Source organism: Mytilus galloprovincialis, chromosome 5 (genome assembly GCF_965363235.1).
Source record: "Mytilus galloprovincialis chromosome 5, xbMytGall1.hap1.1, whole genome shotgun sequence".
Taxonomy (NCBI): Eukaryota; Metazoa; Mollusca; class Bivalvia; order Mytilida; family Mytilidae; genus Mytilus; species Mytilus galloprovincialis.
Window position 1 is genome coordinate 92,483,590 of NC_134842.1, and position 17,246 is coordinate 92,500,835.

The 17,246-nt window shown below is 34.1% G+C and overlaps 1 protein-coding gene across 1 annotated transcript in view; it reads left to right on the forward strand.

The window, feature by feature from the left end:
- LOC143076725 (E3 ubiquitin-protein ligase TRIM37-like) overlaps positions 1-15,442 on the forward strand; it is a 54,106-nt gene extending 38,664 nt beyond the window's left edge. Inside the window, exons 17-22 of the mRNA XM_076252586.1 lie at positions 513-752; positions 2,295-2,507; positions 5,768-5,927; positions 8,057-8,139; positions 8,553-8,775; positions 11,492-15,442. Coding sequence (XP_076108701.1) covers positions 513-752; positions 2,295-2,507; positions 5,768-5,927; positions 8,057-8,139; positions 8,553-8,775; positions 11,492-11,525 — 953 coding nt within the window. The 3' untranslated portion in view covers positions 11,526-15,442. The remainder of the gene's footprint in view (positions 1-512; positions 753-2,294; positions 2,508-5,767; positions 5,928-8,056; positions 8,140-8,552; positions 8,776-11,491) is intronic.
- The last annotated feature ends 1,804 nt before the right edge of the window (positions 15,443-17,246 follow it).

Consider the following 17,246-nt stretch of genomic DNA (forward strand, 5'->3'; position numbering starts at 1 on the left):
AATGAGCAAAACCAAAATCACATATGGTAGCTATAGTAAGATATAAAAGGACCGAGCTTGAAAAAAAAAATCAAACAATTCAAACAAACGAAATCCAACAACCTGATTTTCGTAAACAATGAATGAAAAACTAATATGGCAGACAGCATTGAAAGACATCCACTGATTTACATGCTCCTTACTTGGGACAGACATAAAGAATGTGGTGGGGTTAAACATGCATGTTTGTGAGCACTCAATCCATTCTCTAACATAGGACTGGTAAGTCACATTAATTTAAAAAACTCATAATAATTTCTGAATTTACTGTAGCCAATGCAGATGAAAAACTAGCAAAATAAATATTTATTCACTCAAGTTTGCAAAAAAACAGTTGAGCAGCAACATCTTACTTTTAAAAAATAAAAAAAAACTCTTAGAACAAGTTTGCTTGACTGATTGTAAGAATATTGTTAGCATACATGTATTTATTGGTTTAGTACTGAACATAATATTTTGTCATGTTTTACTAGATGGTGCTGGTGACAGATTTGGACTTAGTCCTGACTGGTTTGAGAAAGTCCAAGCTGCTCTTCGTAAGAGGAAAGAGGATAAAACTAAAACAAAGAAGAAGACAGCTTTATCTACAGACAATGTATTAGAACATATTCATGCTAGATTCTCAGAACTTGCTGCCTCTACTCTGGCAGCTGCTAATGCAGCAGTTACTAACGAAACAGAGGCAAGAGCTTTTGTCAAAAGTGAGAAAAATGGTTAGTATTTAATTTAGTTTGCTTTTACACTTTTGCAAGTAGAGCCATGTCATCAAATTAATATTCTGACTTTTAATAGTGTTTTGACAATCTGTTAGTTTATATATGAATAATAGAACAGTTGTTGTCTCTAGGAAATGTTGTATATCCAAAATTGTCAACCCTAGAAAGTAATTTCACTTCATACTGTGTTCTTTGAGAAATAATCTTTTACAGTTGACAATTCTTGATATTTTCCTTTTCTACAGACCATAATTATATTTAATCAATGAAAAATAACAATAACTTGAACATCATATTTGAAATCTAAAATTTCGTGTAATATATATGTAGGACTCTAAAGTGCGATGGGGACGCTAAAGTACGATGATCACGCTAAAGTGCGATGGTCTACGTTAAAGTACGATGCATACACACGCTTAAGTGCGATGGTCCGCGAAAGTATAGACGTAATAAACGTACTATGGATTATGACGTGAACAGTCTTTTATACAAACAAAAAATGAACATGCCGAAAGATAAATGTAGAATATTTGATTAAAAACTTTAAAGCAAATGTCCATGACTTACATTGTACTCAATTTAAACATGATAACCGTGTTTTGTCGGCTGAAGCAAATGTGGGTTTTTTCGGTGCTAGGAGAAGGACTTTTGTTCTGCAGTCGACCATCTTACTATACAGATACAAAAGTATACGCATAAGTATCCTTTATCCTGTTTCTATTTGAAGCTAACGGATACATTGAAATCATTGTTTATGTTGCAGTTTACTTTGCCGTCCCCGTTCAAATATTGTCGATTTTAATGAAAAGTAAAGTCGGTAAAATAAATGTGTGTCATGTTTCCATGTGTAAATCATAAATTGTCTGCTAAAAAATTAGAACGAATTTTGTATTTGTAACTTACAATGACGACTTTGAGAGGAGATGTTCACATTAGCGATAGACTGAGTGAACGGCAAGCTACGCCAATTATCCAAATATGTGATACCGGCCTGAATTAAAAAAAATACATATACAGGATATATAGATTTTTGTCACACCTAAATTACCATTTTAGCAACTATTACGTGGTCGTTCTACTTAATTTAAAACAATGATCACTTAAGCCTACCGGTAATTATAAAGCCTATCAAATATGTCATAAAACCTTGTACTAGCTTTCGCAAGAAGACTATTTTTTGAATGAGTGTTCTTTTATACTTTAAGCCCTTTAACATAACCCTTTTAGTCCATTGCACTTTAGCGTGATAAACCAGCGTACTTTAGCGAACAAACAGCCATCGCACTTTAGCGTGACCATCGCACTTTAGAGTCCTACATATATACACTTCCATTTTCTGACACCTTTATGAACCAATAACCAGGAGTTAAAATTTTTTAATAAACCTGTATTTATTACACTTTCTCAGATTTATGATTCATTTACAGTCATTGGTTAAAACATTTAAGAAACTATGATCTGGAGACAAATAACCAAATACAAATCTTACATGTGTAATTAGCATAAGGGGAGATAACTTATATTTATAATCTGTTACAGTAGACAAAAAGTTTAAGATGCCCTTGCCAGTTCCAGATTCTTCCTCTAGTGATAGATCTGAGCTGACCAGAGTAACCCAAGACAAACCTTCCAAAGGGTCCTCGAGTGAAGATAGACTGCCTGTGGTAAAGAGGATAACAGCAACAATGAATAGACTCTCTCTAGACAATACTGCTAAAAAGGAGGAGAAAAAAGCACCCGTTAAATTATCAGGTATATTTATATGAATCCAGCAAGAGTAGTGGACTAATCTACTAGTCAAAAGGCTTAGTCTCAATAGATTGCAGTGAGGTGGCTACTCTACTAAGTGTGGCACGCCGACAAAATGCTCGAGCTAGGTTGTCTACAAATGATTACTCACTTGGTTTTATCCTAGGAAAGGCTAGGTAAGATTAGATTTCTGTTGATTCATAAATTTCAGTAGATCTAATTTCATAGGGGAAACATACTATTTTTGTGATTTTAAAGAATTCTTCTTACAAGTCTAAAAGAGCCTTGTATTTTGTTAAACACTTACATTTATGACTTACCTATAGTCACTCTGTGATTTTAACAGTCTGCACGGTTAGCCACTAGTCCGATACCCCAGACTAGTAAATTTCATTCGGACTAGTAAATCTTTGCAAACTTTGTTTTGACCAATAACAAAAATGTTTGAATAATGGTCTTCGGACTAGTAGTTGAAAAAGTTTTTGGTGCAAACTCTTATGTTTAACCCCGCCACATTATTTATGTATGTGCCTGTCCCAAGTCAGGAGCCTGTAATTCAGTGGTTGTCGTTTGTTTATGTGTTACATATTTGTTTTTCGTTCTTTTTTTACATAAATAAGGCCGTTAGTTTTCTCGTTTGAATTGTTTTACATTGTCTTATCGGGGCCTTTTATAGCTGACTATGCGGTATGGGCTTTGCTCATTGTTGAAGGCCGTACGGTGAGCTATAGTTGTTAATGTCTGTGTCAATTTGGTCTTTTGTGGATAGTTGTCTCATTGGCAATAATACCACATCTTCTTTTTTATATCTTACTATAGCAATGATTTAATAAGGCTGTTTTGCCTAGGAAACAAAATTCATTCAAACTAAGAGTCATAATTTAGTCCAAACGGTTATTTGAATGATGAGGACATCAATATAACTAATAGTACTACCAGCATGGATTCTGATTATATCTCTCATAGATGTTTCCAAGGTAGAAAAGATCTAGACAACTCTACATTGATCTTGGCAATGTACAGATTATAAATTTGTACCTCACTCTTAGATGCAAGTATTATGTACATAATATTGACTCAAGGTCAGGTTTTTCATGTCCAAGGTCATAACAATTAATTTATTAGGATCATAGGTGTAGAGGGTATAAGTATGACTTAATACAAATGACTAGTTTAAGATATTAGGAAGTGTAGATATAATATTCCTTTTATTTTTTATTAGTGCACTTATAAAAGTAATAATTTAAGGACTAAATTTGTATTTTGTTTTCATTTTATTAGCTCACCTGGCCCGAAGGGCCAAGTGAGCTTTTCTCACCACTTGGCGTCCGTCGTCCGTCGTCGTCGTCCGTCGTCGTCGTCCGTCGTCGTCGTCGTCGTTAACAATTTACATTTTGAACTTCTTCTAGAGAACCACTGAATGGAATGGAACCAAACATGGCATGAATGTTCCTTATGAGGTGCTGACCAAGTGTTGTTACTTTGTAGCCGATCCATCATCCAAGATGGCCGCCAGCGGGGGACTTAGTTTAACATAGGACTCTATGGGAAATGCATACAAATGACTTCTTTTAGAGAACCACTGAATGGAATGAAACCAAACATGGCATGAATGTTCCTTATGAGGTACTGACCAAGTGTTGTTACTTTGTTGCCGATCCATCATCCAAGATGGCTGCTAGCCGGGGACTTAGTTTAACATAGGACCCTATGGGAAATGCATACAAATGACTTCTTTTAGAGAACCACTGAATGGAATAAAACCAAACATAGCATGAATGTTCCTTATGGGGTGCTGACCAAGTGTTGTTACTTTGTAGCCGATCCATCATCCAAGATGGCCGCCAGCAGGGGACTTAGTTTAACATAGGACCCTATGGGAAATGTATACAAATGACTTCTTTTAGAGAACCACTGAATTGAATGAAACCAAACATGGCATGAATGTTCCTTATGAGGTGCTGACCAAGTGTTGTTACTTTGTTGCCGATCCATCATCCAAGATGGCCGCCAGCGGGGGACTTAGTTTAACATAGGACCCTATGGGAAATGCATACAAATGACTTCCTCTAGAGAACCACTGAATGGAATGAAACCAAACATGGCATGAATGTTCCTTATGAGGTGCTGACCAAGTGTTGTTACTTTGTTGCTGATCCATCATCCAAGATGGCCGCCAGCTGGGAACTTAGTTTAACATAGGACCCTATGGGAAATGCATACAAATGACTTCTTTTAGAGAACCAATGAATGGAATAAAACCAAACATAGCATGAATGTTCCTTATGGGGTGCTGACCAAGTGTTGTTACTTTGTAGCCGATCCATCATCCAAGATGGCCGCCAGCGGGGGACTTAGTTTAACATAGGACCCTATGGGAAATGCATACAAATGACTTCTTCTAGAGAACCACTAAATGGAATGAAACCAAACATAGCATGAATGTTCCTTATGGAGTGCTGACCAAGTGTTGTTACTTTGTAGCCAATCCATCATCCAAGATGGCCGCCAGCGGGGGACTTAGTTTAACATAGGACCCTATTGGAAATGCATACAAATGACTTCTTTTAGAGAACCACTGAATGGAATGAAATCAAACATGGCATGAATGTTCCTAATGTGGTGCTGACCAAGTGTTGTTACTTTGTAGCCGATCCATTATCCAAGATGGCCGCCAGCAGGGACTTAGTTTAACATAGGACCCTATTGGAAATGCATACAAATGACTTCTTTTAGAGAACCACTGAATGGAATAAAACTAAACATTGCATGAATGTTCCTTATGAGGTGCTGACCAAGTGTTGTTACTTTGTAGCAGATCCATCATCCAAGATGGCCGCCAGCAGGGGACTTAGTTTAACATAGGACCCTATGGGAAATGCATACAAATGACTTCTTTTAGAGAACCACTGAATGGAATAAAACCAAACATGGCATGAATGTTCCTTATGAGGTGCTGACCAAGTGTTGTTACTTTGTAGCCGATCTGCCATCCAAGATGGCCGCCAGTGGGGGACTTTTGAATGAAATTAAACATGTTCCTTTCCTTATCAATGAGGTTGTGTTGTCACTTTTAGCCAAATTTTATATTTTTTTCATATGATTTCAAAAACCCAAGTAGAATCAGGTGAGCGATACAGGCTCTTGAGAGCCTCTAGTTATTAGTCTAATTTGATCTTTCACATTTATAGCTCCCTAAATGGTTGCAGAAAATTATTGTTTTATGCCTTTTCTGAATTAAATTAGTGATTTTGACATTTTAGATGATAAGACTGAAGCAGACATATCATTGGAGCAACATTCATTATCCAGTACATTAGACTTAGAAGAGGTGTCATTGTCAGATTCCTCCTTCGAAGTCATGCAAGATCTTCCATCTCAACCATTCCATAGCTGTGTGTCCCTCGCTGTTAGTAAAACTAGGTCAGTATTACAATAGCTAGGTGTCACTCGCTGTCAGTAAAACTAGGTCAGTATTACAATAGCTGTGTGTCACTCGCTGTCAGTAAAACTAGGTCCGTATTACACAGAAAACTTCTCATGCCATAGTTGTGTGTCACTCACTGTTAGAAAATCTAGGTCAGTAACACCAAAACTAGGTCAGTATTACATAGTTAACATCTCAACCATTTCATAGCTGTGAGTCACTCACTGTCAGCAAAACTAGGTCAGATAACATTTTAATCAATCCCTTCTGGTTATCAGTACTGTAAATTCAGAAATTATTGCCATGTTTTAACTATTGCAAAAAATGCAACAAGGTTATAATTGCAATAGTTTAAACTAGCATTTTGAAATTTTTCATATGAATTAAACAGGATTTTTCACAATATCGCAAAAATTCAAATCGCATTCTAGTCCAAAATGACAAAATTGCAATAATAAATACATGCAATAATTTCTGAATTTACAGTATACATACAAACTGGTCAGTTTTAAAATGGTAAAATAGGATCAGAGTGTTAATCATCAAAAGATGGTTCGTTTTATTATGCCCCATTTATTATGCACCATTTAAGGGCATTATGTTTTCTGGACTGTGCTTCCGTCTGTCTGTTGGTTCATCCGTCTGATCGTCTGTTCGTCCAGTTTCATGTTAAAGTTTTGGTAAAAGTTTTTGGTCGAGGTAGTTTTTGATGAAGTTGAAGTCTGATCAACTTGAAACTTAGTAAGCATGTTCCTTATGATATGATCCTTCTAATTTTAATGCCAAATTAGAAATTTTATACCATTTTAACGGTCAACTGAACATAGCAAATGATAGTGCGACTGGGGCATCCATGTACTTTGGACACATTCTTGTTTTATTTTTTCTTAAAAACTACCATACTTGATGTACAGACATGTATGGCATTGCAATTTTTTAAAAGAGTTAATTTCCTGAAAATAGCTTAGATTTGCCAATTGCTAACCTTACACTGGGAATTACTTTTTCAACCTGTTTCAAAGGCACAGTTTGCATTAAATTTAAAGGAATATTTTCATATTAAAATAAACATTAACAATTTCAAACTAAAGAGAACATAAATCTGAATTAGATTTGGCCTAAGTTTGAAGATAGGTATCACTCTGTCTGTGCAAGTCATTGCGAGCTCAAAACTTTCAAATGCCATGAAGGATATTAATTATACATAGAATTGTTGTTGCACACCACCAGATAGTGGGTCCCGAATTAAGTTGGAAGAGCTTTGCAAGGTCAAGGTTACAAACTTAGAGTATTGTTGTTTGATACCACCAGATAGCGGTCCTGAATTAAGTTGGAAGAGCTTTGCAAGGTCAAGGTTACAAACTTAGAGTATTGTTGTTTGATACCACCAGATAGCGGTCCTGAATTAAGTTGGACGAGCTTTGCAAGGTCAAGGTTACAAACTTAGAGTATTGTTGTTTGATACCACCAGATAGCGGTCCTGAATTAAGTTGGAAGAGCTTTGCAAGGTCAAGGTTACAAACTTAGAGTATTGTTGTTTGATACCACCAGATAGCGGTCCTGAATTAAGTTGGAAGAGCTTTGCAAGGTCAAGGTTACAAACTTAGAGTATTGTTGTTTGATACCACCAGATAGCGGTCCTGAATTAAGTTGGAAGAGCTTTGCAAGGTCAAGGTTACAAACTTAGAGTATTGTTGTTTGATACCACCAGATAGCGGTCCTGAATTAAGTTGGACGAGCTTTGCAAGGTCAAGGTTACAAACTTATAGTATTGTTGTGTGATACCACCAGATAGCGGTCCTGAATTAAGTTGGAAGATCTTTGCAAGGTCAAGGTTACAAACTTAGAGTATTGTTGTTTGATACCACCAGATAGCGGTCCTGAATTAAGTTGGAAGAGCTTTGCAAGGTCAAGGTTACAAATTTAGAGTATTGTTGTTTGATACCACCAGATAGCGGTCCTGAATTAATTTGCAAGGTCCTCTGCAAGGCGAAGGTCACAAACAAAAAAGAAATAAATTTTACAACCAATATTTTACACTCAGTAATTCTGAATGCCTACAAGAAGATACTATTAAATGTTTATGTGAAAAATAAGTAAAATATGAAATATTGTTTTTTTTCAGTCAAAGTACAGAAGACCTGAATGGAAACAAGAAGAAGAAAGAAGCAAGTGATAAAACATCTTCTGGTGCAACTAAAGAAAAAGGTATACATGTAGTTTGTAATGAATAATATTGTTAGTAGAAAAGAAAGAGGGGTGTGCTCAAAAATTGTAGATCCAGGGTTGCTTTTTTAAGGGGGACATTTTTTTAGATAATGTTGAAAATAATGGTTCATGGTTCCAGCCACTTTTTGGGACAACTATGCATGTTTATTGAATGTTCAGGTATTTATTAAACATCTTATTCTTTCATTACTATTGCATCTGTACTTTATTTATGTGGAAATTGTTACTTGATAATATAATGTGGTTCTATAAGTTTTGTTCCAAATAATTTCTGGGGAACCCCAGCAGTGACACCTGTACATTGACATAATGGAAAGTAAAATAGGAAGATTACATGTTTATGTAAATGCATTTGACAACCCAGTTTAACCAGAATCATTTTGTAATTTTAGGTCTTCCATGGTCATACAGTTTTCTATCAAAGACATCTAACCCGGATAAAGATAAAAAAGAAGTTACTACATCATCATCTTCCACAATGCCACCGACTTCTTCATCATCCACCGTATCATCTTCATCCTCATCTAAACCTACATCTAATTCAGAGAATAGGTCTGAATCCGCAGAGGAAAATAGTGCCAATACTAAATCTGACAGTGGCAATACTGATTCTAAGTGAGTAGAAATAATAGTTATCAAAGGTACCAAGTTTATAATTTAATACACCAGACGTGGGTTTCCTCTCCATAAGACTCATCAGTGACGCTCAGATCAAAATAGTTGTAAAGCAAATTAAGGTACCAAGTTTATAATTTAATACACCAGACGTGTGTTTCCTCTCCATAAGACTCATCAGTGACGCTCAGATCAAAATAGTTGTAAAGCAAATTAAGGTACCAAGTTTATAATTTAATACACCAGACGTGTGTTTCCTCTCCATAAGACTCATCAGTGACGCTCAGATCAAAATAGTTGTAAAGCAAATTAAGGTACCAAGTTTATAATTTAATACACCAGACGTGTGTTTCCTCTCCATAAGACTCATCAGTGACGCTCAGATCAAAATAGTTGTAAAGCAAATTAAGGTACCAAGGTTATAATTTAATACACCAGACGTGGGTTTCCTCTCCATAAGACTCATCAGTGACGCTCAGATCAAAATAGTTGTAAAGCAAATTAAGGTACCAAGGTTATAATTTAATACACCAGACGTGGGTTTCCTCTCCATAAGACTCATCAGTGACGCTCAGATCAAAATAGTTGTAAAGCATATTAAGGTACCAAGGTTATAATTTAATACACCAGACGTGGGTTTCCTCTCCATAAGACTCATCAGTGACGCTCATATCAAAATAGTTGTAAAGCAAATTAAGGTACCAAGTTTATAATTTAATACACCAGACGTGTGTTTCCTCTCCATAAGACTCATCAGTGACGCTCAGATCAAAATAGTTGTAAAGCAAATTAAGGTACCAAGGTTATAATTTAATACACCAGACGTGTGTTTCCTCTCCATAAGACTCATCAGTGACGCTCAGATCAAAATAGTTGTAAAGCAAATTAAGGTACCAAGGTTATAATTTAATACACCAGACGTGAGTTTCCTCTCCATAAGACTCATCAGTGACGCTCAGATCAAAATAGTTGTAAAGCATATTAAGGTACCAAGTTTATAATTTAATACACCAGACGTGGGTTTCCTCTCCATAAGACTCATCAGTGACGCTCAGATCAAAATAGTTGTAAAGCAAATTAAGGTACCAAGGTTATAATTTAATACACCAGACGTGGGTTTCCTCTCCATAAGACTCATCAGTGACGCTCAGATCAAAATAGTTGTAAAGCAAATTAAGGTACCAAGGTTATAATTTAATACACCAGACGTGGGTTTCCTCTCCATAAGACTCATCAGTGACGCTCAGATCAAAATAGTTGTAAAGCAAATTAAGGTACCAAGGTTATAATTTAATACACCAGACGTGTGTTTCCTCTCCATAAGACTCATCAGTGACGCTCAGATCAAAATAGTTGTAAAGCATATTAAGGTACCAAGGTTATAATTTAATACACCAGACGTGTGTTTCCTCTCCATAAGACTCATCAGTGACGCTCAGATCAAAATAGTTGTAAAGCAAATTAAGGTACCAAGGTTATAATTTAATACACCAGACGTGGGTTTCCTCTCCATAAGACTCATCAGTGACGCTCAGATCAAAATAGTTGTAAAGCAAATTAAGGTACCAAGGTTATAATTTAATACACCAGACGTGGGTTTCCTCTCCATAAGACTCATCAGTGACGCTCAGATCAAAATAGTTGTAAAGCAAATTAAGGTACCAAGGTTATAATTTAATACACCAGACGTGGGTTTCCTCTCCATAAGACTCATCAGTGACGCTCAGATCAAAATAGTTGTAAAGCAAATTAAGGTACCAAGTTTATAATTTAATACACCAGACGTGAGTTTCCTCTCCATAAGACTCATCAGTGACGCTCAGATCAAAATAGTTGTAAAGCAAATTAAGGTACCAAGGTTATAATTTAATACACCAGACGTGGGTTTCCTCTCCATAAGACTCATCAGTGACGCTCAGATCAAAATAGTTGTAAAGCAAATTAAGGTACCAAGTTTATAATTTAATACACCAGACGTGTGTTTCCTCTCCATAAGACTCATCAGTGACGCTCAGATCAAAATAGTTGTAAAGCATATTAAGGTACCAAGTTTATAATTTAATACACCAGACGTGGGTTTCCTCTCCATAAGACTCATCAGTGACGCTCAGATCAAAATAGTTGTAAAGCATATTAAGGTACCAAGTTTATAATTTAATACACCAGACGTGGGTTTCCTCTCCATAAGACTCATCAGTGACGCTCAGATCAAAATAGTTGTAAAGCAAATTAACCGACAGGGTCCATGAATCTATGTTGAAATTTTAATTATTTAATCATCATGATTGTTTCCTTATAAAATAAGTGAATTTAACAAGACTGATTTTTAAAGTTTCATTTGCTGTTTTATTTATTTTTAATTTACAATAGTCAAGAATCTATCATTAGCTTGATCTAGGTTTGAATACTGTGAATTCAGAAACTATTACAATGTTATAATTATTGCGAAAGATGTGACAGGGTTATAATCACATTAAATAAAATTCACATTTTGAAATTTTTTCATATGATTAATATTAAACTGGATTTTTCTGAATATCGCACAAAAATTAAAATCACATTTAATTCTAATATAACAAAAATGCAAAATTAATGCTTTCAATAATTTCTGAATTTACAGTAACAGATCTTTTATTTCTGCAGTTGATATATTTAAAAATCTCATTTGATGAAATATAAATGATATTTCATATGATATGGTACATTTTGTTTTCAGACCAGACAGCGGTGATGACTCAGCTTTAGTGTGATGTTAGATATCAGAGGAATTATGGACAGTTTTTCTCTGTAGCTGATGTATTATGCATATTGTGATATAGTATGGATATTTTCTGTGTTTAGCTTTGGGCAAAATTTGTATAAAAGTATTGATAGATGTTACTGTGGATTCATTTAATTTCGTAGGTACCAACTTTCTCAGATTGAGGAAAACATGCCTTTTCGTGGATATTTATTTTGTGGTTTTGCAAAAATCTGCATAAAACGTTATAGAAATTTAGTTATTCTTTGATTATTTAAATTCGTGGTTCACCTGTACCAAGGAAATCCACGAAAATTGATATCCAACGAATAATAATTTAATTTTGGATGTAATGCGTCTTCTAATTGGCTGACGTTATTTTGTTATGAGCCCATAGACACAATTTAGTCATGTGACCGTGAGGTCATCAACGTTTTTTCATGGTTTTCTACGGTTTTAAATGGCATTTAGAATTAAATTATAAGAAATGACTGTAATATTTTTTCTGTCTATTGGAAATAACATAAAAAATGTGGTGTACACTGTTAAATAACCCGCTACGCGCGTTATTCAGTGTGCACCAAATTTTTTATCTTATTTCTTCATAGACAGAAAAAATATTACAGTCATTCCTTAAATAATGAATTCACAGTAGTACATGTAGATGTCAGGATGATCATGATTATGGATTTAATAAGAATGTGCTAGTTCGTTTTTTAGCCAAACTTATATTGAAATTCTAAGCATGCTAAGGGAAATAATTGTTGTCTTTGAAAATTAATAATTGGATATTTTTTTTTGCTTCAACAAAATATGTTAGCTCTCAGTTATGGTTGAGTGCTAAGAACAGAGAATATGATAAATTTCAAGGTACCTCCCCACAAAAAGAAAAATCAATAAGTGAAAATCTGCCAAAAGAAGCTTAAGACAAGAATGACATTTCCATGGTTCAGTCTGCTTACTGTCAATAAATTAATTTATCATTTGTCTGGTCCAATCCATATATTAACTGCTTGAAAAATTGTAGTTAAGTCAAAGCATAATTTAGAGGTTAATAACAGAAGACATATTTAACATTTGAATGTAAAATACAGTTTTGTATGATACTCTCTCCAATTTTCTCTTTTCTTTACTTTATATATTTGACTCATATTTTTCTATTCTGTAAATCCTATCCAAACCTTTATATAGTACCGTATAGGGGGTTATTTTGCCGGGTGTAAAATTTCGTGATATTTATTAAATTAGGTAAAGGACATACTTTGGCAGATTCAAAACTTTTATCAATACCTTTGCATGTGCAATTGGCGGAATTTATTAGGGCGATTTTGTTCCATCTGCGAAAATAAATGAAAATTTACACCCTGCAAAAATAACCCAGCTATATGGTATCCTCTAGTTTCCTTGTGTTGGAACAGATTGAGACTATTAATGTAAGCTTACAATGCAATGGATACCTTGTACCTATAATTTCGTCATATAACAACACATTGTATATCTTGCCAAATTGCTACTTACTATGACTCACAGGAAATGTGTTAATTGTTTTACAGGTATTCTAGGTTTTTCAAAGGACCGCATATATATATATATATTATAAAGCTAACAATTTTTTGTTCTGTATATTTTTCCGTTTTCCTTTATATCCTTGTTTTATTTTTTTCTCAGGGTGGAACAAATGGCTGAAAAGAATATACATTTGTTATCATTAACTGATTTGTAATATATATTGATTTTACAGATATACATGTATTATGTTTTTAGTTTTCTATTGGTTATCAATAGTTTAATGAGCAATTTACATTACTTTTGTTATCACTTATTTATTATTTAACATTTATTCATTCTGTGGATTTTTTTGTTTTTATGGGTAGCTGTTTTTCCTGGATTGTAGAACAATTTTCATGGGTACCTAAATTTGTGGTTTTGACAAATTCTCCATGCAAATATAAAGGAAATTTGTAATAGTTATTGAAAAATTGATTACCAACAAAATCAGCTTAAAAAAACCTCTTACTGATAAAAATGAATCTACAGTATAGGAATTAGATCTTGATAATTTTGAAGAAATGGTGTCATATTAAAATCAAAATCAAATCATACTAGACAAGAACATGTTGATGCTATATAAATATATACCGTGCTATGTACTAGACAGACAAACTGATGCAAAATTTTGACATGATAGTTAACAATACAATAGTTTGACTCCAAACCAACCAATCTTTGCTCTTTCTGCTGAATACAACATTCTTCCCTTGGCGGATCCAGAAATTTTAATAAGTGGGGGCCCACTGACTGCCTAAGGTCATGCTTCAGTTATTCCCTATATAATCAACCAAATTTTTCACAGAAAAGGGGGGACCCTGCCCCCTGGGCCCTCCCCTAAATCTGCCTCTGGCTTCTTGTAACAGCAGCAAATACCAATTTACGTGTCATTGGTTTACCGGGCACACTCAAAGGACCGCTTTTATCAGAACTGATTGGGTAATATCTGCTTCCTTCTTCTTTCTTCTTTATCTTCCTCCAATAGTTGGAGTACTAAGGTTGGTTTATCCTTATTATTGAGTGAATAACGAACTATTTAAAAATAACATTATGTACAGTAAAATCCATGCAAAGATTTGTTCTCTTTAAGCCTTTGCAGTGCACCCAGGGTTGCGTTTTTGTAATGTTTACAAAACCAGAAGAAAAAAAATGTACTAAACTAGATTGTCTTTAAGTAAAATGAGTTCCATGTTAGTAATTTTGTATTTGTTTTAAAAACAAAATGTGATATTGTGTTACTAGAAACAGAATGTTTTGCTTATGTCTTAGTAAACCTGAAGGTATCAAAGAGTACATTGTACAGAGGTCAGTAGTGTTAATCATACTTTTAAATTTATAGAAAATAAAAATTACAGCTGATTGCATTGAGTGTGAAAGTAAATCTAATATTTTTGGTTAGCTTGCTTGCTAGCTGAACCGTGAAGTCATTTGTAGGTAAGGTATACTACCCTCCTTAGTAGACTAGTTCGACATATACCCAATTTATCTGTCTGTAGGACTAGGCTACTTTAAAAGGAGGGTAGTATACTGTACCTAATAATGACTTCACAGTTCAGCTAGCTAGCAAGCTGTCCAAAAGATATTACCTTTGCCTACACACTCAATGCAATCAGCTGTAAATAATTTAATAAGATGAACAAAAGAAATATATTTATTATTGGTGGTGAAGAAAATAAGATCAAATATATTTATTTTTGGTGGTGTTAAACTATGTGATTTACAGATTATAACATGATATTTTCCATATCTTCTCCAGTTTTACTTGATTGACCTCAATCTTTTGATCTTGGCTCTCAGGATATATAGAGTCCATAACAGCAGAGGGGTCCAAGTAGATCATCTCAGTGATCACTAACCTGTCACCTCCGAGAGTTATAACCCTGGCAAGGTGTATACGACTGATCTTAATTGACAGGGATTGCAAGGTTTTAGTGGATTTACTCCAAAAACAAGCTTGGACTAAAATTAGGAGTGTAAGGAACTTTATTGATACATCAGGATTCAGACCTTTATTTTTGCTGGAATTAGAGGTTAATTTTTCTGGGTCCAGGCAAAAATGCTTTATTTTATGAGGAATTTGGGATTCAGCACTGATTATTTCAGGGATTTCACGATGACACCTCTCCAACCTTTCCTATTTTATATGGTATGGAAAATGACATGTTATAATCAACCATTTTGTGTAGAATGAGTGCTGTGAATGATAATTTACACAGATAGTGCATAAATTTTATGTTTTGAAAGTTTGAATGTAGATAGCTGCTATATGTTTTGGTAAAGTTTTGTATTGTATTTTGTCATACATTTAGTGCTATGTTTTAAACATTGATCAGTTTATTGTGTAATAAATTTTTTCCAGAATAAAATGTGATAAATATTTTTTGTTATATGTTTTGAAACAAGTGCAAGTTTTTTGTGATATTTAATATTGTGTATTAATATCCTACGGTATCAGGGAAGTTTGCCAGAATTGCAATACTGGAAGCCTACTGATTTTTCAGGAATATTTTTTTTCATATTTAATTTGCCCATTTCACATGATTTTATTGTGATTTATAATCCTGTTATTGTCTTTTGTTGCATAGACATAGGGATAACAATCACTCAAAGAATTGGCCTAAACTATTTTTATATAGCCTTATATTTCAGTAGCAAGAAGACCAGGAAGCTTCATACCTTGTGCCTTATGTTTCGAGGTTAACGTCTGTTATATGTACATTGTCAGTGTCAAAAGTTTTTTTTGTCATGTGAATTATTCATTTATTATGTGTAATAGAATAACTGTATTTGGCATATGGGATCCTTGCTATGTCTACATGTCCATTATACAGGGTATACATGACCTTGACCTCATTTCATAGATGAGTAATTGGTGTTATGTTTTTATGGTTATTTTTGTTTCTAAAATACTATAAGCAATAGGTCAACTATATATTCTGTGTATTGAATGATTGCATGGTGTTCATGTTGTCTGACAGGGTTCATCTGATCTTGACCTATTTTTTATGGTTCATTAATCAATGTTCAATTTTCCCAATAAGGTCTGTTTCACAGATAATATAAGCAGACGTTTTAACTATATTTGGTGTAGTATGAAATTCATGTACCGATTATCAGGTGATCTGCATGTTGATATTTTACAATGTCAATACATTGTATATGATAATCCATTTATCAGGCTGTATTTGCGTCTTTTTGAAATGTTTTCTCAGTTTCACCAGCAACCAAAAGTTGACTTGATAAGTTCGGGTCAAATTTATCAACGTTGGTTCAAACCTTTATGACGTCTCTGATGTGTCCGGGTTAAAATTATTAAGACTGGGTCAACGTATTTGACGTCACAAAGTTGTGATGTTGAATAATATTAAGAGCTGAGCAGAGTGATATAGACAGAGGAAAGTTCAATATTGATTTGTATGGCCCTATGCTGTTCAGCACATTAAAAAACAAATATTTGTGATAGTTTATTCCTGATACAAAACTTGGATAATGTAGGAGTATTATAATAAATGCAACAATAATATAATCGATCATAAAGTGATCTTAACAATAACTTAGGTATAAAAATAACCTACTAACTTATACAAGTCACTGTCTTACAGGATCATATACTCAGATGGTTTTCTCCAGATCCCAGCCCTCAGTCATAAAACATAACTCGGTGATCGAGTACAAAATTGGTGCTCAAAACACTAAATCTAGTATTTTGATTGGTAAATGTCCGAGTCTGAGCTCAAAATTCTTGTACCAGCGAGGTGAGATATATAACTGATTATTGCCATGGTCTACATGCATTTATAAAAATTCAAACAAGGGGACTATATATTTTTAAAAATACATGATTTCAATAAAGGGTTATACATGTATATCTAACGTGCAGACTTCTTATTTTATTTATATAGACCATATAAGACAGGGACTTGTATATTTCTATTGAATGATTGATACAAATCTCAAAAAAAAGGGACATACTTGAACTTGACAGTAAAAAAACTAGCTACAAAAAAACTGAAAACAATTATTGGTAAAAACAAAAAAAAATAACCGCTAAGCTTGGGTAATCAATACTGCAAAAAAGTAAATTTTTTGCATTATTTTGTACCATCATTACTCTAAATACAGAAACTTTTGTGATGTTTTTTTAATTATTGTGACTAATTATTCTCCCTTTTTAGTCCATTCT